At 36.8% G+C, this 24,384-nt stretch overlaps 2 protein-coding genes across 3 annotated transcripts in view; both read left to right on the top strand.

The window, feature by feature from the left end:
* The window catches only part of LOC113668074 (transient receptor potential cation channel subfamily V member 5), a 14,783-nt gene extending 7,061 nt beyond the window's left edge, over positions 1-7,722 (top strand). For both annotated transcript variants that reach the window (XM_027183988.2, XM_089195145.1), the window contains 11 exons: positions 273-355; positions 1,123-1,198; positions 1,769-1,897; positions 2,393-2,503; positions 2,798-2,949; positions 3,344-3,453; positions 3,999-4,111; positions 4,863-4,916; positions 5,288-5,404; positions 5,792-5,935; positions 6,209-7,722. In XM_027183988.2, the coding sequence (XP_027039789.2) occupies positions 273-355; positions 1,123-1,198; positions 1,769-1,897; positions 2,393-2,503; positions 2,798-2,949; positions 3,344-3,453; positions 3,999-4,111; positions 4,863-4,916; positions 5,288-5,404; positions 5,792-5,935; positions 6,209-6,310 (1,191 nt within the window). In that variant the 3' untranslated portion in view covers positions 6,311-7,722. The remainder of the gene's footprint in view (positions 1-272; positions 356-1,122; positions 1,199-1,768; positions 1,898-2,392; positions 2,504-2,797; positions 2,950-3,343; positions 3,454-3,998; positions 4,112-4,862; positions 4,917-5,287; positions 5,405-5,791; positions 5,936-6,208) is intronic.
* A 2,560-nt stretch (positions 7,723-10,282) lies between these two features.
* On the top strand, positions 10,283-14,777 carry LOC113665099 (serine/threonine-protein kinase pim-1). The gene is made up of 7 exons (XM_089192490.1): positions 10,283-10,420; positions 11,339-11,402; positions 11,919-12,031; positions 12,347-12,394; positions 12,640-13,000; positions 13,509-13,685; positions 14,038-14,777. Exons 1-7 carry the CDS (start codon positions 10,283-10,285, stop codon positions 14,142-14,144), a joined length of 1,008 nt encoding a protein of 335 aa, XP_089048616.1. The 3' UTR covers positions 14,145-14,777.
* Positions 14,778-24,384: the final 9,607 nt, after the last annotated feature.

Genomic DNA, 24,384 nt, shown 5'->3' with positions numbered 1-24,384 from the left:
ACCAAAACACCAGATTTGAAAGGTTGCGTGTTTGACACCTAGGGTCCTGTATCAAGGTTACTGGTAACAATGGAATGGAGTGTGAGTGGCTTAGCTAATCAGATTGCAGCATTTTTGATTGAATGGTAGTAGATTCACACTTAGTTATAATTATAGTTAGACAACCCTCTTTAATAATAGTTATAGATAGATAACTCTCTTTAGTAATAATTATAGTTAGATAAACCTCTTTAAGTGATGTATGTCAGTCTGCTTTTGATGTTTTATGGCAGGAATCAGTATCACACTTGGTCCTATTTGATGGAATCCTACACAATTTGCTCAAAGAGAAATGGAAGCATGCCTGTCGTTATAGGTGTGTAAAACTAAGGCATATTCCATTGCCAGTGTTAATAATCATGCGGGTACCACACTGTATCAAACATTATGATACATAAATGTATAGTACCTAAGGGTACTCCAAAAAAATTATTATTTGGGACCACTCATGTATATATCCTTGCCAATACCAAATTTATGGTACAACAAATGTGAGTATTTGGTTTTCATTCACAGAGATGATCCCACTCATAGCTAATGCTGGTTGAAAAACAGAATTAATTTAATAAAAAAACAAAGAAGCATTTACTGGTGACTTGCATTGCATATATCAGTAAACTCCCTTTCTTTACATTAGTTACTAAATGGATCAAACTACACCTCCTTTAACCCTTTAACTCCCAGATCAGATTTGTAATTCTCCTTACTGTCAACCATACAATTCTTACAATGTTGGTTCAGAGAATTTAGTGTGGGATGGACTAATTATCCCCAAATTTATATTTTTCTTTATTCTCATCACTTATCTGGTTGAAATTGTATTGATATTGTAAGGAGAAATTCTGTCTTGGTCACTCATGGGAGTTAAAGGGTTAAAAGCTGTCAAGGTTATATTCCTCTCCCTTTAAAGGATCTCCATCAAGTCATGAAATCTGTTGAACTAGCTATGTACTACCCATAACTATCACACCAGGTAAAAAGTTGTTAACTTGTTGTAATATCTCATTTATTATTTATTATTAATTACATTAAAGTGTTATTAAATGATTGTTTTTATTAATTATTATTTTGTTATGTTCTCAGATTTTATCAGCTTCTGGCTCTGTACGTCTTCTTTCTCATCACATTAAGTGTTGCTGTTCTCCTCCGCCCTCTTGGTGTAAGTTCCAACCAATTTTGTTACATTGCCTTTTTTAACTTTGCAATTGATGTTTCATTTTAAATTTTTGCTTCAAATTACTGACAGAAATTATACACTGTAACATGGCTGGATCCAGGGATTTTTCTCAGGAGGGGGTGCACCAATAAGGAAGGATGTAACTGATGGGTGACTTAAACAAATTTTAAAAGCAAATAATGAAAAGACGGCTTATGACCAGGCAATAACATTATGTGAACTGCTGGGATACAGCGGATTTTGTATGACTATGAAGTTGTTTTAGAAATTTCAGGTCATCTCATAATGTGGTGCCCACTCCCTGCACCCTTTCCATACATCCGCCTCTGCATAAGTAGAAAGGGCATTTTGTACCAATGACATTTTGTACCTACTACATGTTTATAACAATTAACTACAGGGAAACCAAACCAGAGCAATTAATGACTAATTTGAACACTCAATGTAAAACTTCTTTAAACCTCATGTAGTATCTACATGCACATAACATGTGTCCTCTTGTGATGAGTGAATTTAAAAATAGCAAATGATGATTTTTGTGGTACCTTGTAGGACTTGCATTGTGATGACAATATTAAAAACAGCAGCCCTACATCCGTCAACTCCTCCATGACATCAAATACCACAAGTTGTGATTCCTGTTTTCTCCTTAACACAATTAAGAATGACAGCACTCAACAGGTTTGTGGTTTCTGTATACTTGGTCATTAATTGCATGGATTCTCTTCAATCTAGCATTATCATGATATTAAGTCAGTATGAGTAACTCTTTTTAATCGTTCTTGAGAATAGAACCATGTAGTATTTACTCAATTTCTCTGTTGTCATGGTTCACATAATTGCCTAAGTTGATTATTTTGGCAATAATAATATATTTGTATTTCAAACTGAGACGTATTATACCTGCCTTGAAGCCTGAAAAAAATAGCTGCCATTTAATAACAAATTGCCCTTGAAAGGCTAAATGAAAAAGCTTTAAAAAGACATCTCATTTGCTTTTATTCAGCTGGATTTTTTAGTAACATTTTTTCTCAACTTCAACCCCACCCCAATTTTCCTGGCAATGGCATAGTGTTGCTTCTTTTTTTCCTATAACTGTGATGTCTAAACAAAGGATCTTATATGCAAAATCTCAGTAATGTCAGAACCTCTTTAAACTGAACTTATTTACTACAGGTTCGAGCTGCTTTTGAAATCCTGACATTGCTGTTTGCTTTCATCTACATCCTTATCCTCATTCGAGAGGTGATTTTTCAGGAGGGACTTAAGCCTGTTTTCTTTGACTTGGTAAGAGTTGCATCATGTAGCAGTTAGGAAAGGTTAATGATTTTCACTTTTTACTTCTTTTAAATTAGTACAAGAAAGTACAGTTAATGTTACTGTTAACAATAACCTGGTATGGTATGTTCCTCACTAAGTATTCTACATTGCATTGTCCATTGCAGTTGAAAAGTTGGACTCATGGCTCTTCAGGGGGAGGGGAAATCGAGAAGTGATCAAAGTGATAACATTGAATTTAATTTTTGTGGTGTTTCTTTTGTTTCATCAACCCTGTTTTGTTTCATGGTATACTTTGTTTAGGTTCACAACCCTCTGCGACTCCTGCTGGTGTTATCTTGTGTGTTATTACTAACCTGCTTAGCAGCACGCTTCACTTGTGAACCTAATCTTGAAGATCACCTGGTAATTGCAGCTCTTGTTCTGGCCTGGCCTTACTCTCTCACATTTTGCAGGTGTGACAATAAATTCACTTTGTTTTGTCCCTTAAAACATTATATTCACTTGCTGAGTGCATGAAAAGTCAAAATCAACTTCCCAATTCTCAGATATTGTCCCTCTTCTTGCAGCTGTTCAATGCAGTGCTTTTCCACCCACTCATGTTTACTGGTTACTCAATTTTAATGATGAACCTGAAAACTAACAAAATCTGCTCAATGTACTATTACTCTTATCAGATGTTGTCAGTGCCATAGTTTAAAGCCTGCTATTGCTATATTTTTGACAGATATGTTTCTGTCTTTTCTCTCATTTAAAAGTAGAATCCATTCTTGATCAGAATCACTTTCCATTTGATGATGTAAGTAATACTGTATGGTGATTGTGACATACTTTAATTTTGTATTTCAGGGGGTTTGCTCTTGTAGGGCCTTTCGTGGTTATGATCTATCAGATGTTAAGGAGAGATTTCATAATTTTCTTCATCATTTATATGATTTTTGTTATTGGATTTTCTCAAGGTGAGGAAGATTTGTTAGTTATGTCATTATTCACTTCAATTTTCAACCTCAGTTGCATTGTACTTTCTGAGATTCTGCAAATTTACTAGCTTTTCTATTTTAATGAGGTTATTATCTTGTTGGTAAAGGTTTCTGCCATAGCAATGTTTTGCTCTTGAATAGTCTCCCTCATAAAGTTATGCATGCAGGATCTCTGAATTTTTAGATATTCTTTATGTTAACCATTTTTTAACACTTAGAAGCCTGACACTATGGAATACTAGTATTTTGTTAGTTAATAAATTAAAATTAATATATTACTAGTAAATAGATTTTGACAATTTATGACATTGTTTTGTATGTTTTCTCTCAAATCTGACTGATTGCGAAGGCAAGTAAATGAAAATTACAACTGCACACAACTACAATAACCGTATAATGCTGTGAAAAATGATTAGATAACTGCAACCTCATCTCCCTGGGTTTTTTTTTTAATTTTCTTTTAGGCTGGTTTGTGAGAAAGTTTTGGTGTTGATTTGGTATTGTCTACATTTTGTTTTCTTTAGCCATGTTTTTGGTGACGCTTGGGTATGACGACAAATCCGTCCAGGAAAATCTCTTTACACGCTGGTTTTCTGCCGGCCTTGGACTCGTAATTCTTTCATTAGGAGAATATGAGGTATGCTCTGAACCGTGGGTACACATAAGTTATTAGTGGAACAGGTCGGTAAAACGTGTAGGAAAGACAGTACTGAATGAATTCTCATTGAGCTGTTTTCAATTGAGTTTCGAAAGTAATCCATGATTGCTTTGTTCTTGCTTAACTTCGCTCTGTTAATGGTCCAGAAAACTCGCGCCACCTTCTCAACCAATCAGATTGAAAACTTACAGGTATACCAATCGTGATTGGTCACTCGTGTTTTCCCGCGTTTCATGCAGTTTGCCTGTTGTTACTGGGAGTTCTAATTGGCTAGTGATGATGTCAACCTTAGCTGCAATTGGCTGTCTTGATTACTTTGGTTTTTCGAAACTCAAGTGAGAACTGTGAGATCATTTGTACACAGGTTGAGCTCCTCTGAACAGGTAAATCTGAAAGTCTTTCAAGCTCTTCCGTGATGGTATACTTCAAGATATAGAACATGAGGAGAATATCTTAGAAAATGTGTTCCTTCCTATGAAGTCCTTGTCAGTAAATAATGTGACATTTGCTTTAAGATATTTTTCTATTTCAATCCCTTGCTATGCATTTTTCCAGTAATTCACCAATTTTTCAGTATTTTTCATCAATGATCATGCGCTTGTAAAAAATTGATTCCTTTGCCCTGTGTGTTCCGCTTTTTTTTTTATCTAATTGGGCAGTGTGGTATCATCATAACGTTCATAACAGGCCTACATTTATAACATGTAGTCTCACAATTTTTCAATTTCAGGAGTTGTATGAACAAGTGGCACACAGTAACTCGCCGTTTAAGATTCTGGGTTTGGTAAGAAACCTCCATCCTTTTCCATTGACATGAGGATTCATTTTCGCATCTGGGGGTATTCAGTTAGAGGGGAAAAGTGATCCAGGCTTTCATTAGTTTTGTTGCATTGGAGAACTTTTAAAAAACTCCCTTCATACTTGAGATGCAAAACTTAAACCATTAGCAGCCAGCTTGTTCACTTGTCCCTTTCTCGAGGGCTGTCACATGAATTTGTTTTGAGTTCCTTGGCTTCTTGTTGTTATAACCATTGTTCTGATTGGCCGGTATCGATTAGTTATGGTTTTATGACATTCCCTCGAAATGTTTTCTGTTGCTATTGTTCTGAACTCGTAAACTGGTTGCTTACTTAACTGGTTCCTTTTTTCCTGCAGATCATGTTTTTCCTGTTTATGATCCTCGGAGCCTTGTTGATTGTGAACATGTTGATTGCTATGATGGGAAACACGTACCTTAAAGTTGCAGAAACTGAAAAGGAATGGACACGACAGGTAAATGAAATGAACTTTTCCCGCCGCAAGATTTTATCAATTTCTTCACTTCATTTTAGAAAAATTTTCAATAGAGTGTCAGAAGTAATCTGGGATTGCTGTAAATTTGCTTTCTTTCGTTTTATGATTGGTCCAGAAAACTTGCACCACTTTCTCAACCAATCAGATTCAAAACTAAAACCCATCGCGACTTGGTCACCCGCGTTTTCCCGCGCTTCAGGCAGTGTGCTTGTTTTTACTTCGAGTTATCATTGGCTACTGTGATATTTCCCTTGCTATGATTGGCTGTAATGATTGCTTTGGTTTTGTGTTACGACAATCAGTCGAAAAGTGCTCCACTGATTTACTCTATATGATTAACTAAAATGGTATTTTTTTTTCTCTTAGTGGGCTCGTATTGTACTTGCCGTAGAGCGCATGCTCACCCCGAAACAAAGGCTCGCCGCACAGAAGCTGTACTCACAGAGCGTGGGTACTAACGAGGAAAGAGCACTGATCATGAGGCTGCGGAAACATGAAGATCACCAACAGGTTAGTATGTTGACAGCTCTTCTTCAAGTTATAAAAAATAAATGTATGGAAGATAAATGAATGTTACTAAATGAAAGTTTACCTTTGGTCTTCTCAGAGTGAATATTGCGATGTACTTTGTACATTTTGTCGTATTTCAGGCGCTGTATTTGTCGATTTGAACTGATTTATTCATAACTTGCCGGTATCAAGCAGTTGTCTTGAAGATTTTATTACCTAGCCCGTCATGTATGTAGCTCACCAATTTTCCTAAATTTGTTTCACGTTTCCCAGACCCAAGTTTCTAACGATCCAAAACAACGGGCAAAAGGCAAAGTCAAGGATTCCATACCACTGCCGAGGAAGGATTGCGATTGGTTGGATACGAGTGTGTGAAGAAATCCTATTGGTTCGCTGTCACTGAATCGATTAATGGACACTACATGTAGTGAATTATTAACTCCCTGAGTCTCCTTGAGTCATGTGATCTCGTTATTATCCAAATGAGTGTATTCAGTAAAAATTTTTCATGAGTTATTCATAATTCTTTACAAAGTTTTTTGAACTTTCACATTTGTAGCTTAACCTCATCGTAGAACACTTATTTAAGGCAGTTCGACCCAAGAAACATTTGTCAAAATTCTTTTTTGGTGCAAAAACACAATTTGATAAAATACAATGTGAACGTCTCCTCCTTCATTTAATAACCTTTGCAGTTAAATGAATCAAGAATCAAAGTTATAGGAGTTTCTGTTTGTTCTACAAATGAATGTTTTTTCAAACACCAATGCATTTTGTAGTAGTTTGTGTATTTCTTGTGAAAATACTTGTACATTTATTTTATTACAAGTATCAGCCTCTCTTTTTACTTATTTCGCACAGTGGCTGGTCGTAAATACTTTCATAATTATTTGTAATTTTTAAAGAGACTGGGTTCGTATTCATCGTATCGTACGGTTTACAAATAGTAGTTTTAAGTTTCATTGATTCTGAAAGTTAAAACGTACGGTTGGTAAGGGAAAAAGGTTGCCCTTCCAAACAGAATATTTGTTATATGTAGATTTGAACTGAAGTATTTGGAGTTGTTGAAATGCGGAAATTTCATGCACGAAATATCATGCCATTGGTAGGATCTTTTTCAAAAGAAACCTAGTGAACGTTATTTATCAGCAATCGTGTAATTTATTTAGACGATATTTTTTGAAATTTTGTTCAGTAACGTATAAAAACAAGACGCAAGTAGGACAACAGATAGCAATTTCGTCATATTCTCATATTCTCATGGACATCGAGGAGCGGGTTATTTTGGCTGGCCGAGATACTACCCATAAAGTCGCAATACACTATAATGAAACATAAGTGGTGTAATAGATATGAGATATGATAATTATTGCCTCGAAGGCACAGTATTATTTGTTATGTGACCATTAAGTTGAAACTGTGTATGAACCTTAGTAGCCGGACCCAATTATTTACTTAAGAAGGGTGCGCAGGACAAGTACAAAAACGATTCTTTCAAAACTTTTCTTTATTTTTCGAGTCAGAACGCGAAACTCTTCATTCTTCACCCATCGAAAAACGCGACTTGTTTTTCTTCGGTTTTTTTTTTTTTTAAGTTTAAGTCTAAAGTTAGAGTTTACGTAGTAAGAATTTCCCGTCAACCCGTTCAGCTGTACACAAGTCGGGTTGCATTTCTATAGCATTGCAATGTTAAAGGATATTTATTGCCTCCGAGGCACAGTATTATTTATGAATACGCCTTAGCTTAGTGTTTTTACAACAGAAAATAAAGATTTCTGCGACCACAATGTTTTGACTGGTTAACTTTTTTTTTCAAATTGAAGTGTTTGTGGTAGGATTTTTGGTATAAATAAAATAAAAAAGTGATGCTTTGTAGGAATTCAGTGCCTTAATTTTGTTTCCTTATCGTGTAGGGCCAACTGAAAACGTGACTCGGAATGTCAACAGCGTTGAAAACTACGAACAAAATTGGTCAAAGTGAAGGAAATTATCATAAGATTATCACTGAATTCCCAACTCTGACGTAAATGCTATAGTAAGCGCCTCCTCCCCCCCGGGTTTGGTTATTTCCTGTTCTTCTAGACGGGGGACGCTTATGAAAGGCTTACTGGAGAGGGGGGTACATAATTGAGTGCGAAAAATGTTAGAAAGGGTATTTATTTGCATGAAAAAAGAGCATGGAAATTTCAATGTTTGCAGACGTATCCAGATTAGCTCTTCATCAGTGGGACAGTGAATGGCTGAGCAGTAAATGTGTAGAACCTTCACCTGGGAGTGTTTCTTCTCATGATCAGAACCCTTTTTTTAAAACGCCTATAGTAACAGTGATACGAGGAAAGAGGAAATTTTTAGTTAATTTTTAATGATCAACTATTTCATTTGCGCTGTTTCTGAAACGAACACCTCGCGGGTGAGTTTAGGCAAGAAATTAGGCTTGTGAGCTGTCATGGTTTCCAAACAGGCCACTCAACCACTGACCATACTCTAGTCCTGTGTCTAAAGAGAAGGAATTGATTTAGGTGTACCAGGTCGGCGCTGTTAACCAACATGGCCAACCCAATTAATACACGAACCCCGGATATTGCAAGTTGCCATATGAGGAAGATAGACGTTCCTGCAATTTTAATTGTTTACGTTTAATGGTTCCTTTCGTTGGTTAAGACCTACATTGTGTCTAGACATGCGCAATAACAGCGAAATAGATGCGAGATCATTACGTCACCACAGAAGCACACGCCATATTTGAAGATCATGCTCCGGTTTTTCAAAGAGTGGATAACCCTATCCACTGGATAAACTTCTATCCGGTGGACAGCGCGGTACGTTTCGGTGACACTTATCTGCTGCATAGTGATTGATCTGTTGGATAGCGTTCTCTGCCCTTTGAACAACTAGGCACCAGGATTTTCTTTTCCGTGGTGATAGGGGGAAAAAGCGCCTCATATATCTGCAACCACTCTGTTGCATACAATACGAGTACGCCGCACAGTGTTACACCATAACAATTCATATTAACAAACCAAGCAATCAAACAGAAGACTGTTCCAATTTATTTAATTGCATGCGTGTGCTCTCCTTTCGACGATTTCTCCACAAAGTCTCGTAAATATAGGCAATTTTGCTTCTCCTTCGGGAGCCACCTTAACAGCCTCGTGTTCAAAATACTCTGAAGTAAGATATGCAATCATGTAGCCAATCGGGGTGCACTCTCACCTTTAACGAGAAATAACTCCAGATTCTGCCTTTTTTATGAGAGATCTGTCTATCAGAGATATTTATCATGCTATTCAACCGCAAAATACATACAGAGCAAGGTAGAAAGCATGATCGGAGGCTATATTTAAATACGTTTTGTTTTTAAAATTCTTTCTATATGGACTTGAAAAATTCACGGAAATATCCAGTGTTGGCTTACGTAATATTGTCGGGCCGGCCAATAACTGATCCATAACCGAAACTTCGACCATATCAATGTGCCGAGGAAATCGAGTAAACTGGATTTTTTTTGCACGCAACGTTACACATATCTCAACATGAACTGGAAAAAGATTTGAGAAACCCCCAAGATTGAAAAGGATGTACGGTTGTCGGGAGAGTCTTGGACGTCTCAGGTTGATCGGAAATATTTTCTTTCAGTCAACACCTGAAATAAAGCTATGACCAGCAAAGCAATTTTGCACGACTCCGCAAGTGTCTTCATTCTGTCTTGTTGGCAGCATGGGAACGTTCACGTCAGGCTATATTTTTAAGCTCTTTGACTTACACCTGTATCGGTAGCCCTTGATTCGAAGCAAATTATTTCACGCTTGAGCTCGCAGCCTACAGGGCTATTTACATACGTCAGTCATACCGCATTAACTGTGCCATCGTGACACAGTTATCATTTCCAGTATATTAATAACGTATGCACATGGCACCTTAGTGACCCTTTCGCTGAGCTTAGTCTCCTTCGCAGTCGTTTTTTTTGATGTCACGCAACGCTTCCCGTTATTTCCTGTGCACGTGACAATTGTTCAAAAAATCATTCTTTTGAAGACCAAGCTCATTTGATATCGTTCCTAGAATTATCTCAAGGAAGTATCTCTGTTTCATATTCAGTTTATTTAGTGATGCCATATCAAAGTTCTTGGGAAAAATAACAATGACAATAAGATTCCTCGCGTGAACTTCAGGACCGTTAGCGCGCGTTCTAAAGGTCGTGCATGACGCGCGCGAAAACATCATAATGCAAAGTAAGATGACATCATAAACAGTTTTTGCTCCATGAGGATTTCAAGGCTATAGTCTTTGAGGAGAAGTAAAAGCATTTGGTGATTTTATTCGGAAAAAATTCAGTTCTAAGGTATCATGAATCCTGAAATAAGGAGAAAAAGAAAATTTTCTGTCACCTGCCAGCCCTCGCAATCATCGTGTGGCCAGCAAAAAGGAGAATGTTCTGCCGCGTGTAAGCCGGCAAAGACCAGAAGAATTTTCGCTGACTCTAAGGTTAGAACTCTCCCTCAGTTTCGTTTGTTTTTCTCCATTTGTTTTGGGTAAGTCTGCTTTAAAAGCTGTACCGCCTTTGGTAAAATATGCTTTCCTTTTAAATTTTGCAGTCGAGCTTGATCGGAAAAAGTAAATCCGAAAACCCCCGGAAAAGGTAGAGAATTTATCTGTTTATCAATTGAGAATTGTTAGCTTTGAACCAAAGGCAGTTCAGCTTAATGACGATGTTTGTCTCCACAGAGCCTGGACAGAGCCTGATTTCAAGAAGCTCTTTACGGCGAAAAGAAAGAAGATTTGCTTGTCGACTCCAGAATCAGTCGTAAGTTTTTTTCGAGTTCAGTGCGAGTTCAGAACGCGGTGTGACTGTAACAAAGTATATACAAAAGCAAGCATATAAAACGTCACGATACTTTCTTCTCCACTTGTATACTGAAAATTCTGATAATTTCATTATTTCCTCTTCCTAGGAGAAAGCTAAAGTTGAAACCGAGACAAAAGAGAAGCACATTACCGAGATTGAGACTTCAACGAGTTGTTGCAAGCCGGAGCCGATCCGACACAAAAAGACACGAAGAGGTATGAACACGGAAATTGTAAATAAAATTGAACGTCGGTCGTTTTGCAAACGAGTCGTTTCGCCAACGGTCGTTTCGCAAACGTCTCTAGTCAGTTCGCAAACGTTTAGAAGTCATTTTGCAAACGTTATAAACATTTATATGTGCAGGAGTCAGTTCACACACTTTGTAGGTTTGAGATGTCAACGTTTGAGCATACAAACTAACTCTCTAGCTTAAGTCATACAGTCTTGTGGTTGGTTTCACTCGATCACAGCGTTTGCGTGTTGCATGCACAGTAGCTGTAATCCGCAAATCAATCTACCGATGTAAAACAGGTCTTACTCTTGCTGTGTTCTATCAGGAAGCTTTGCTCTTTGAAGGAAGGTACACAACTACCGAGACACGGGATAAAAACTGTCCATTTGGTTATGAAATATACTTTAGCGGGAAATAAGCTGTGAGATTTCACATCCAATAATTTATGCATACAACATTTCATCAATGTAGTATTCTGAATCGTATAGTTAAACCCAGGTTGACATGTAAATGTTTATAACGTTTGCGAACTGACTTCTACACGTTTGCGAACTGACTTCTACACGTTTGCGAACTGACTTCTACACGTTTGCGAAACTATCGTTGGCGAAACGACTAGTTGGCGAAACGACCGGTTACCGTAAAATTCATAGTCGTCTGATTCAAGATGGTCGTTGATTCAGGTGAGGAAATGTTTACGGGTTAATGCGATAGTTTCTTCATTTCTCATCGCTTGTTTTGGCTATATGGTGTATTTTAAAAAGAGAGGTTGCATGTAAGAAATTAAAAGCGGAAGTGGAGAAATAATGAGACCAACAAAAGGTTGGAGAACAGTTTCCTATCTTAACTTGGAAGAGAGGAAGTCCGAGGATGTAACCGATCTTAAATTTTGTATGATATTTCAGGAAAGCGCAAACCTCGCCCTAAAGGTCTTGCAGCATATGAGATGGGAAAACCTTTGGGCTCCGGCGGATTTGGAGAAGTTTTCGCCGCCAGACGAAAAAAGGACAACCTGCCGGTAAGCATCAATAAACCGTTAATTTATAACTTCTATCGTGTGGTTTTTAGTGATGCTAATTACAGCTTACCTTGCCATAAACTCTGAAATAAATTGCATCGTAAGCCACCAGGGGTGTAGAGCCAAGGGGGGGGGGGAGGGAGGGGGAAGGGGAGTAAATTAGACCACCACCCTTGTGATTAATTATAAAGACAATACTCATTAAACTAAGTGGAGCCAACTGTTGTTGTGTGGCGGAAACATTTTAAAATACGAGAAAACCACAATGGTGATACCAAAATGATAGGTTTTAATTTTCCATCTTAAATCTTGCAGGTGGCTATCAAGTTCGTGAACAAGAGCAGGGTCAAGAACTACAGAGAGGTAAGTACAACCTGAAAATTCTCTTCCGCCAGTCTCTGTGGTCACGGGTAACGAATAAGGCTGAATTAATTGTCCTTCAGTTGCCTTGAAATAAAACTGCAAAATTAAGTGATAAAAGTATCGATCAAATTAGGAGCTATAAAGATTGACTGATTTATCCAGTCTTTTCTATTCCTTGTTTGTTTAATCTAAAAATAAATAACTTTCATTAACTTAAATCTTCCCGACCCATCCCTCCTAAACAGATAAACGGAAAACAGTTCCCAGCCGAGGCTTACTTTCAGCGCCACGTTCGGCACCCGAACGTGATTCAACTACTGGATATCTTCACCAACGGAGATAACTTCGTGTTCGTGCTCGAGCGTCCCGAAGATTCAGCGGACTTGTTCGACTACATTGACGCATGTGAAGGGCTGATTGAAGACGAAGGTCGAGAGCTCTTTTCTCAAATTCTGGAGGCAGCGATACAATGCGAAGAACAGGGTGTGCTACACCAGGACATCAAGCCAGAAAATGTCATCATAGATATGAACAAAATGGAAGCCAAGCTGACTGATTTCGGTCTCGCTTGTGACGCACAGGACCAACCCTTCAGGCAATTCGTAGGTAAGTATTTTAGTGAATGGCAGGTTTAAAGCAGACACTCTTATACGACGTAAACTTTCGTATAAGATTCGTTAAGTTCGTACGAGGAGGCTCTTGCTAATAGCACTGCAGGATGTATGTTTTTCCGCCCGCGAGAGGATTTGAGATGAGTCGGGAAGAGCTTGGCCGGGGGTCTGAATTTAACAATTATCAGTCCCAGCCGACGCGCGTTGGTCAAGGCCTCATACTTTCCCCGCGAGCGAAGAAACGAAGAAACGAAGAAAGAAACGAAGAAACGAAGAACGCAGGCGAAGAAACGCTTGTGTCGAAGCGCTGATAACGAGGGCCTGCTCGCTGGCTAACTAACGATGAATTAAGTAATTAAATGGGGTTGGCCTGTGGCAAGAGAAAAATATCTAAGGGCTGTTTTAAAGCCGTCTGATCCTTTATCCGATCATTTATTTATGTACTTATCTCAATAAATTACTTCCACTTATTTCTATGTTTTTTCTTCCCATTCACTTTCCAGGCACTCAGCATTATTGTCCCCCTGAGTTCTACTCCCATCGTTGTTTCCATGGTAGCCACGCCACTGTTTGGCAACTTGGCTTCTTATTGGCTGAGATGCTGTCGAATGAGATGCCATACGTCAAGCCACGCATGGCCCTGTACATGCGTCCTTCTGTTCCTAAATTTGTCTCCAACGGTAAGAACCTTGGAACAAACGATACTGTTGGAGCTAAGGAGATAATTATCAAATGAAACAATGACGATTATTCCTGAGGGATATTTAGATAAACTCTGTTTAAGACAAGTTTCGCCCACAGTCCCCTTTCATTTTTCATCATCAGAATAATGGAAATTGTAAGAACAAGACCATTTTAAATATGGCAGTAAATGTCGGGTCAGATAAGATTAAATTCAATGGTCCAGCCAGAAAGAATGGTGTAACCTAAACGAAAAAATACTGACCTATACTGAATGTCACCCGCTACAATGCAAATTCATTTAAGCATTTTCCCATTTGATTAATCGGGACGTAAATATATTTTTTTCAGAGGCTCGGAGTTTGATTTCATGGATGTTGTCGAGAGATCCAGATGCGCGCCCCACATTACAACAGATCAGGTGCCATCCGTGGATCAGCAAACCTCACCACCACTGAAGGGGGCGCATGCCAGCGGCCTACCATCAGCCGCGCATGTGCTGGAAAGGCTAGAACCCGTGAAAATGCTTCCTGGAGATCAGAGCACTTTTCTTTTACTTACGTGCTTGTAGTTGAAGGAAGCACATATCCCGGAATAATAAAACAGGTTCCAAGCCTTCAGTGAAGTGAGATCAACTCTATTCTTCTCTATTCTCTGGAGCGAAACTATAGAAACTCAGGGTCTGAGTTCTTAGCCCCAGGAACGTAGAGATCAGTGCCGTTGGTGACGGTTTAAAAGTGTTTAAAGTCACTATAGCTAGACATGAGCAATCATCCGTTTATCACAAGGAAGCGACGGATCACTGCAGCCATACAACTGAACTTGTCACATGTCCATCAAAAGCTCATCACTTGATGGGTTCCTACTAGAATTTTATGACCACGAATTCTAGAACTTTTAATCACGCACTTAATTGCGGCTGTTGTGTTAATGAATAAGACCTAACGAGGAAGCCACCATTTTTTTTAGACTGATATTTAGGTTTTAAACAATTTATTCCTCACGAAACATAAGTTTTGCAAATTAAAGTGCAAATTACATATCATTTATAGTAGTTACAGATGTGTTGAATTAAAATTCAGTTTTTTTTTTAGTCCGTGTGTTTGTTATATGATAAGTACTTGAAATCATCTGCGACCGGCCTGGGCATGAACAAAGAAACTTAGAAGAGTGAAAATTTTCCTTTCGCGCAGAAAGTGTTACAACAACAAGTTAATGCTTTCACCAATGCTCCTTTTCTACTAAACGAGAAAGCCTACTCTCTAAACACATATTGTGGGGTTTAAAAAGCGCGCGAATTTTCTTTTGTGAAGAAGTGGCCAATGCCAAACACTTTTTGATGATAATATTATGCAAAATTGATATTCGAAATGGGCTCAACGTGGGAATTTTTTTCCTTCGTCAAGCCACGTTGCGTTTCAACTTTCAAGGACGCCGTGGATTGGAAAGGTTTTTTGCAATGAAGGAATTATGAGCAGCGAATACAGAAAAATGAAGTTAAAGATGGTAGCCTTGAGGTAAGTTTTCAAAAGATTTATTTGAGGACTATCTTGGTGCCAAGAAGAGTCGTGTAATGTCATTTGCCATTTGAAATTTGTTTCCCCGAGTTGGTCTGGCGCGAGACCTTCATAGCGCCGCATTTTATAGTCTTGTTGTTTATCTAGAGCTCCATCGGGATGTAAAACTGCTCTGTAAAGTAGTTTGAATCGAGTAGAAAGCAAAAGATGGGTGTACAGTAGACTTAGGAACAATATTTCTTTCGGAACCCCGTACCCAATTATGCATCAAGGTCTTTGTTCAAAGAAAACAATGGTAAAAAATGTCATGGAGTTTACCTTCAGTTATCAGTCTGAACCCTGTAAGTCTGGTCTGCATTTTTATCAAAATACCTAAACCTGGAGTTAGTGAATATCTAGAACTAATGAAAAAGGCCAGAAAAAAAGTCCATATTGATTAACATCATACTTGCATGGATCTCAGTATGATTAAAGTGACTTGACGTTGTTCTTTCACTTTGATGAAGCCATGCTGCTTGTTTGTACTTGTTTCTGGTACCTCACTGGTTTCCAAGAAATACTTGGTCAATGTTAGTGTTATGACCATTCCTATGTCGTACAAATTATCATAGCAACGGTCTAGCGTGTTAAGCACTTATGAGCTCTCATAAACTGAAGTCCCAAAGTTGAAATGAGGTCGGTGATCCCTAATTTTTGTTACAGAGTATTAGCTTAGTCATTGCCTGTGTACGATAAAGGACACTAAGATTGTCAAAGTGAAATGTGGTGCCTCTGAATAGCTTCTCTATTCAGACACTGAAATGGTCAATAATTACAGAGAAATTTACCACTGAGTTTTGAAAGTAAAACGGGATTGCATTGGTTTTGCTTGACTTTGCATGCGATTGGTTCAAAAAACTCGCACCATTTCTCTACCAATCAAATGCAAAACTAACAACAATCAGGACTTGGTCGCCCGCGTTTTCCCGCGCTTTTGGTTGTGTCTGCTTAAGTTCCCATTGGTTCGTCAGGGTATTTTCCTTCCATCTGATTGGCCGTTTAATTATTAATTTGGTTTTAGTTTACGGCACTTGATCGAAAAGCTCTCTCAAAAGTATACTCTCGTAACAATATATTTGCATGTATTAACGATATCTTTCTCTTTTTCCCGCTTTAGAGGAGAGTGAAAAAATAGAATGATAATGTTCTAAATATCAAGAGATAAAAGGAAGAAAAAAGAGTTTGAGTCCCTCTTACAAGGTTAGTCGTGTAGTTTTTTTATTTTTATCTAAAGGAAACCTCCAATGGTAGTACACATTCACGTCAAAACGTTGAAAATTCCTTGTATCATGAAGATGCATTTGAAAAATTGGCAGACTAGAATCGAATTGTATCAAAAATACAACTAATATCAATGACTGAGCTTCTCGGAAAGACCTACTTAAGCTCTTTTGACGTTAAAAGGCAGCCAGTATTAGTGTAACTTTTTGAATTTGAGTGTTGAAAGTTATCGGTGTTGCTTTGTTTTTGCTTTACTCTGCTCTGTGATTGGTCTACAAAACTCGCGCTATCCTTTTAACCAATCAGATTCGAAATTAAAACCAATCGCGACTTGGCCACTTGTGTTTTCTCGCGCTTCAGGCAGTTTGCTTGTTTTTACTTAAGTTATCATTGGCTACTAGTGATATTTTCCTTGCTGTGATTGGCTGTTGTTTTCTCTGCTTTTAATTTATGACACTTAATCGAAATGCGTTCTCATCAGACGATAGTTCTTTTGTTCGCATAAGTCCCAAAGGGATCATTCAGATCATAGTGGCAACTATAGCAAGCAAGTCATACTATTTAACATTGCGACAGAGACACAATTCCAGTTTGAAAACGAGTGATATCGGTTTCAATTTTTTTTTTCGCACTAAGTGTTTCATTCCCAATATGACAACAAATTTTGACTTTAGAGATAATTTTTGATCATTTTACGACATGTTTTCAAGCTGCGTGCAACTGGTCTGATTTGAATTATTAAACCTGGACTTAGTGAATGTCAAGACAAAACCAGACAAAGTATACATGAAAGAGAATTACAAATAATTATAATTTCTTCTTCTTTTTATTCGATTCTCTCTCTAATTGAGGTGCTTTTTGAATAGTTTACATAACATTTAGTTTTGTGAATCAATACTACCATTTTGTTTCTGTATAAAGGTCCTGTTATTGTAATCAAATTTTTTACTCTTTCTGACCAAAACCTCGAAGTTTTGCCAACTATGAAATGTCTTGGCTTCGGAGGCTAAAACCAAACACAAAGAATACACAGGATTTAAAAGTAATTACTAGATTTCTGCATGATCAGTTTATCTCTCTGATTTTCCTAAATGAGAACTTTCCAATGTGCCTAAATGTCAAATTTTGTCTTGCCTGAGAAAAAAATTAAGTCGTTTTTTTTATCTTTCATTCGTTTCACGCCTTGGTAAATGCGAACCTTTTTCTCTAATTTATCAAGACTCCGCAGCAACTAAGACTGAAGTCAAGGCAGATATCACCCATGGATCAATAGAATTGATAATTCTTAATTGTTTTCCTTGAATTCTTTTCCTATCTATGCAAGGTTGAATTGTTTATGGTCTGATATCTGAAAGAAACCTTGGAACTTAAAAATTTGACATTCCTTAGGCGTTTTTCTAGAGTTCGTAGTGCACATTTCTGAGGAGTTAGTTCTTTTGTATAGTTTATTACAACATCGAGGCTAAAATGCTGAATTGTTTAAAAACATAAAACTAAAAAAAATGTTTCCCAAAAAGTTTCTAAGAACTCTTTTTTAAATCTCCGAGAGGTTTAATGTGATAACGCAGCACTAGGCATTTTCTTTTACATCTTTACAAGGTCTTATCGATCTATTCAATGAGAGCCAAGGTGCATAGCTGTAAAAAAATTTAGCTCTTGGCGCAAAAATTATGTATGATACTCTAAAAAATCAATATTCCTCAATTGCTTTGTGTAAACATCAAAGTTGAAACTTTGTCACTTAAAACCTTGGATTCTGATCGTTAAATTTCTTAGCTTTTGGGGCTCAATCCAGAGTAAGTATGCCCCGAGAATTGAAAGTTACAATTTTATAAAATGATCCTTTTTAAAATCTTTCTTAAGCTCGATAGTCTTACACACTTCTCAATTTCTCTTCTAGGATTTTGATAAGTTCATTACTGTGATAATGATAAACATGTAATATACATGTTTACCCTTCATAATATTTCTTAATGCATTTACTATGGTATTAACAAGAAGAGTTTTGTTAACGATCAAGAACTCCGAATTCTTAGCAGGCATTCACTACCTTTTCTTGTGACCTCAATGTTTTATTCAGCAGTGATATTGTGAAGAGAAATTAGATGCTAGTCACTCTTAGGGGTTATAGAGTTAAACCTGAATTTGGTCGGGTGTCATTTGAGGCTGACTTTGAAAAAAAAAACGATAAAAATCTGATGGATGAATCAATACTACCATTATTGATATTAAAACACTGAAGTGATAGCCTTGTTACATCAAGTCGAGATGTTATAATAATTCATGTAAACTGACAGGTTACCATGCAAATGCTTTAGCCCTCGGAATACTCTTTTACTTTAAAAACTGACTTTAAAACAAATGTCGTCAGAGGAATCGTTTGCAGCGTTTCATTCTTGTCCGCACTCGTCTAGGGGCTGCATATTTCACTGCTGTGCATATATTTATGAAATTTCACGTATGTACCAAGAATTATGTTTTGTCAGTGCAAATAAAACCTTGCAGAAATATTTGGTTCCTATGAAGTTGTTGGATTTCCCGAATTTAAACAAGAACGTGGAATGTCTTAGCTTGAAGTTTAACGTAGACTCTGCTGATGATAGGCTATGTAATTGCAACCACCGAAAAATGTATTCATCGACTATTTTATTTGAATTCCGTCGTGACCTTGGAGGAATTAGTAGCGAGAATTTACACTAGTTGTTTCTTGACTGAAATTATAACCTGCTGGCTGAAATCCGAAAAGTTTAATCCCTGAACACAAGAGAAGGACAGAGCTAAAAATTAACTTGACTCCATTTCGACAACAGCATGGGCAACAAAAACTTTGCTTTGTCAAAACATCAGTCCACGATCGTATTCAATCCATAAGTAAATTTACGGACAAGTTACTTAACTCTTCAGGAACTAGATACTGATTTAAGCTCTTCAAACATTACCCAAATAATTTAAGTTTGGTGTTTCTGCGAGCAATTCACATATTCTGATCTCCAGCTTGAGACAAAGAGTGTAAGATCTATTGCGATCATTATATTAATTTATCGTTTATTTTCTTTCTTTTGCAGACTGACTTGTAAATATCTCTGATGCTTCTTTGAGTACAAATCCTTCAAGAAAGACTATATTCCAAGTGGAAGACAAGATTTCTTAGGAGGTACAAAACAGTTACAACTCGTTTCTCTCAAGAACACAGCGAATCAAACCAATAATTCTTCCAGGACTTGAAGCCCGACGTAAGCAAGCGTCATTTAACGATTTTTATTCGACTTTCAAAAACTTTTGGCAGTTTAACTTGTGCTAGAGGGCTGTTCAAAATTTTTAATTTCCCGCCAAAAAACTTAGAAAAAACTACATGCACCAATTTTCTCTATTAATTCTGCAAGTAACATTTGTTCAAATGTGGTGAATTTTCCCGCCAAAAAACTTAGAAAAAATACAGGCGCCCAAAATACGCATGCGCCTTTTTTTAAAATTTTCTTAAGAGAAATTTTACTCAGTCTTTGTAATATTGCTTCAAATAAAAGTTATTTATTTGCTTGTCTAGTCCAATATATTTGTTCAATAAAGTTAACAGATTTTATTAGCAGTTTCCTTTGTGATCTTTATTATCTCTAATAAATCAAATTCAATGTACAACAGTTCTTTTTTACTTCAATTTATTAAACACAAAATATTTTAATTAGATAATTGAGTTTCGATTAATTTAATTAAAAAATGTGAAGAAAAATTTTTCGTCTATATACTTTGACTTTTGGCGGGAAAATTTGGTTCGATTTGCACAGAGTTTCCCCTGACAACGTTTTCGACAAAAATTTAAACAAGGCTCTCTTTAAAATTTCCCACCAAAAAATATTTAAGCAGCAACTCGTGCACAAAATTGTCCTTTGGTTATACAAAAATTCAAATTCCCGACATTTCCGTCAAAATGAACTTTTTTTCATCAGTGTACAAGTTTGAAAAAAGAAAACTACAATTTTCTTGCACGAGGTACCATGATATATATAAGGATTGCAAATTAAAGAGCACCATGGCAAGATATGAACAGCTCAAACGGAATTATCTTTTTACCGTCAAGTTTTTAAAACCAATCAATGTTTTTAGCATATAACTTGCCATGGTGCTATGTCAGGATGAAAGATCTTTCAGTCAACTAGCTTTCAAACGTAACACAGGACACAGGATTAAAAGAAAAAAAAGAAAATTAAATCCAGGATTTGAAATGAGTTCACGAAGCAATTTGCACAGAGAATTGAATATATTTCTGAAAAAAATTAACGGCATGTTTTTTTCTTTGATTTAGGCACAAAAGACTTCTATGTTTTGTTTATGTTATTGTTATTAAAAAAACTCGGCCAAATTTGAACCAGATGACTATTTGACTGACAAAATTTCTTGTTGAAGAAATACCGAGGCAAATGACAAATTTCACGATTAGGCTCTAAACGTTTTAAATTAAATCTAAACGATTTGAAAAAATGAACAAAATAATTTATTGGAGCATACTATTTAAATTTTAGCTACAAGAGCTAAGACTTGTCACAATAAGGCTCCAAGTTTGATATAAAATCAAGTCATAAAATACAATCAACCGGATTCCTGAAGCAAATTAATCAAATCTGTTTTTTCCGAAAATTTTTTTCAATTTTCATTCTTCATTCAATGACATAGAATACAAAAAAATATCGAGTTATTAAATCTAAAATTCCAGTAATTTGTAGATCGGAACCAGTTAGTTTTGTGAAGTTCTTTTTTTAATCCTGTACTCCTGTATTACACTGAATAATAGCACAAAAGATCTTCCTTCCTCTTTAGAGATATATAAACTACGTTGCACTTTAAAACCAAATGCCTGGTTTAGACAGTGACTCATTATTTGATTTAAAGGGTCGAATTGAGGAGATATCGTTACAGAAAACAGCAGAAAGACAAACAATTTCTAGAAAACTTTTGACCTATGGACTGTTAAAGAGAGCGAGACCATGAACAGACTTGACTCATTTGCGCTCTAAGCTCACACGTTTTGCAAAATCAACACGTTTTCTTTCAAATGTACTGTCTAATTACGATGTTCAAATAAAATGAATTTCTTTCATTCCTCGTTATCAACATGTGCAATGAAAATATCTAAAAGAGTGTTTGAATTTGGCGCGAATACAATATCAAAAATTCCGTATTGTTTTTCTTCCCACGTTTCTCAGGGTGTGGTTTTAGAGAAAAAATCTCTTGAGTACCTCTTAAAATTCTTTGGTTTTTTTTGGAACTATCAATGACAAATTGTTTGATTAGCATACTCGTTTGTTCGTTCGATCTAATTGCATTCTTCCACGATTGTGAAGAATTTGACGTCCAATTTCCAGTTAAAACTGAAATTCCGTCGAGATATAGAAGTCAGTATTCCTTTGTACCGATCCGAAAACGGAAACTTTGGTAATGTTCGTGTACATCAATTGTTTATTAATAGAGGTGTTTCAATGTCTTTAATTTTTCCTCTTGCGATCCAATAATTAGTCCGCTATAGCGATAACAAATCAAACCTATATTCCTTCATCAGTAACAAAAATTCATTTAAACTGTTTCATGTAACGATAAAATTCATCTCCATGGGCGTTTTTGGAGCATTCCTAACCAGGCATTTGAGTTTCAAAGATATGGCTTCCAGAACAACAAGAGAACACTGGTATATCTTCTCCGAAAAAAACTAATTCGAAAAAGTGGTTGAGATTCAAACACAACGTAAACTTGCTCGACTGATTTCAGAATTTAGCTAGAAAGTTGAAGCCAATGTCCTCTTGTAAACTGAAGCCAACCTCAGTTGATGCAACAAAGCAGTGAATACCAGTTTTAAGATGGCATTGTACTAGGAATTTGTGCTCTTTATTGAACGAGGTCGATTCCCTAAATAAATTTTGTCGAAAATTGAATGTGAAATTTTCAAATTGTTTTCAAATTTTCCTTAAGTTTCTTATTGCCTTTTTGTACAAAAAATAGAGAAAAAGAAAACAACGAAATTGTCGGCAAAGTAAATCGAAGTCGATCGTCCGTATGAGTGAGGTTGGTCCTGCTGGTAAAATTTTTTTTGTTGGTGGTTGTGGCATAACTATCGTTACAGTCAAGTCTCAAGTCTGGTTCTTGAACAAGTCGGGAAATTTTTCTGCGATGTTTTTAGCAGCGTAGGACTTAAATAGCGATATTCGGGTTGAGTTCAGGAAGTTTCAATCAGTCTGTAAAGTTGGGTCTTTCTGTTTCGTTTGTTCGGTTGTGTTAATGTCATGAAATCAGTTGTTGGGTGTTATTTTTTTTCTCACGTTTGTTGACAGGAGTCTGTTCTAATTTACAGTAGTAAACCAGTCGGATTTACTTTGGAAAAGTTTTCCAAAGTAAATCGTTCAAAATAATCAGTGCTGCATGTTGAAGATCTTGTATGGTCCAGTCAGTGGTCTGGTTCGTTTGTCAATCACAAGAAGGCAAGACTAGCTTCAATTTTTAAGATTTGAATTTACGCGAACAGTGCCATCTAAACGAGATATCACATTTGAGTGCCATCAACTGAGGTATAATTGTGATACAGACTCTTAGGCAAAAAAAAAATGAGCGATAATCCCACGTAATCATCAATTTAAGCTCCTTAGTTTTCTATAGTCGGGTTCATCACGGTTTCAAATTTTAAACTGTTACTTTTTTGAAGGCAATGCGAGATAAATTTACCTAAAATTGGGGCTAGTATCGGAAACATCATTTGATCGCTCATTATCTGCAGAACAATCCATACCACAACAAACTAATTCAAAAATGGTGGCTAAATGTGAACCACGAGAATCACCTACCAAATATTCTATATCCATTTCCAAGTACAACTTGAACTAAATCTGATCATTGGTGAAGAAAAAGTATTCTTACAAAAATAAGATGTTAAACGGCCACCATTTTTGCTACCAGTACTGATAATAAATAATTGCCATGTTCTTATCTTTGTGGTATCTTCAGTATATTCAATTATTCCATTGTCCACTTTGGATCTTTGACCTTTGTTTCTTTGTCGTCCCATCCTTCTGGCAGTTTTACTCTTTCTGAAAGTGAAAATTTGGAGATATGATCAAGAACTGCTTTATGCATTGAACCTACACCAACATTAGAAAACAGATTTTACGACGACATGTTATCTAGAGGGCTATAAAATAAACATTTTGGGTAAATAGGTTTTCAATCCATGAGACCTCCAACTTCATAATGATGCCCTAACCAATATATCACACTTTTGGCCAAGGGAAGTAATGTGATTTACTGCAATCATCGGTTTGACTTCTGCAGAGGCCTGCACCCTTACGTAAGCAAGCTACGAGCTGAAGAAGTCCACGTGTTGCCGACTCGTTTTACTAGCTGAGTAAGTCGTTACGACTTGTACAGCTCCGTGAAGGAGTTTAAGGCAATATTTTCTATAAAATTGCTCACCTCTTGCTATAGTTTCAAGAAACTGCTTTCGTTGCTCTTCTTTTCACTTCAAACGCCTTTTTCCTCCAGAGTGCAAATTATTCTTCAGCAGTAAGGTACGGAACGTCTTCACTCTTCGGCGGACAGCATGGTTTGCTGGAAATTCTACAATTCCTAATGAATATGGATCGCGATTTTCAGCCAATCATAGGCTGTTATCTCACAGATCTCACCCATATTTTTATTTGCACGCTCAGCCACCTAATCAAGAATAAAAGTTTGTGTGTGACGGATTTGCGTGCTAAAGGCGAACAAAAATTAATGGAACGTAATTGCATTAAGCAATCTGCTCTACAACCAGGAGAAAAACTTTAGCCGTACGATCAGAGTAGAAGATTCAGATTTTAACCGTAAGAAAAGGTCCCTCTGTCGGCTTTGTGAGATTTGAATGGTTGAAACTTTCATGTAAGACTAAGAAGTCTTAGTAAAATAG

Source organism: Pocillopora damicornis, chromosome 2 (assembly GCF_964200805.1).
Source record: "Pocillopora damicornis chromosome 2, jaPocDami1.2, whole genome shotgun sequence".
NCBI classification, from domain to species: Eukaryota; Metazoa; Cnidaria; class Anthozoa; order Scleractinia; family Pocilloporidae; genus Pocillopora; species Pocillopora damicornis.
This window is presented reverse-complemented; position numbering and strand designations above follow the sequence as displayed.

Excerpts from the sequence above, each read along its gene's own strand:
- LOC113665099 (XM_089192490.1), top strand. The coding sequence starts at position 10,283 with ATGAATCCTGAAATAAGGAGAAAAAGAAAATTTTCTGTCACCTGCCAG. Across the intron at positions 12,032-12,346 it reads GAAAAAAGGACAACCTGCCG|GTGGCTATCAAGTTCGTGAA; the intron begins GTAAGCATCAAT and ends TAAATCTTGCAG. Across the intron at positions 13,686-14,037 it reads TCCTAAATTTGTCTCCAACG|AGGCTCGGAGTTTGATTTCA; the intron begins GTAAGAACCTTG and ends TATTTTTTTCAG.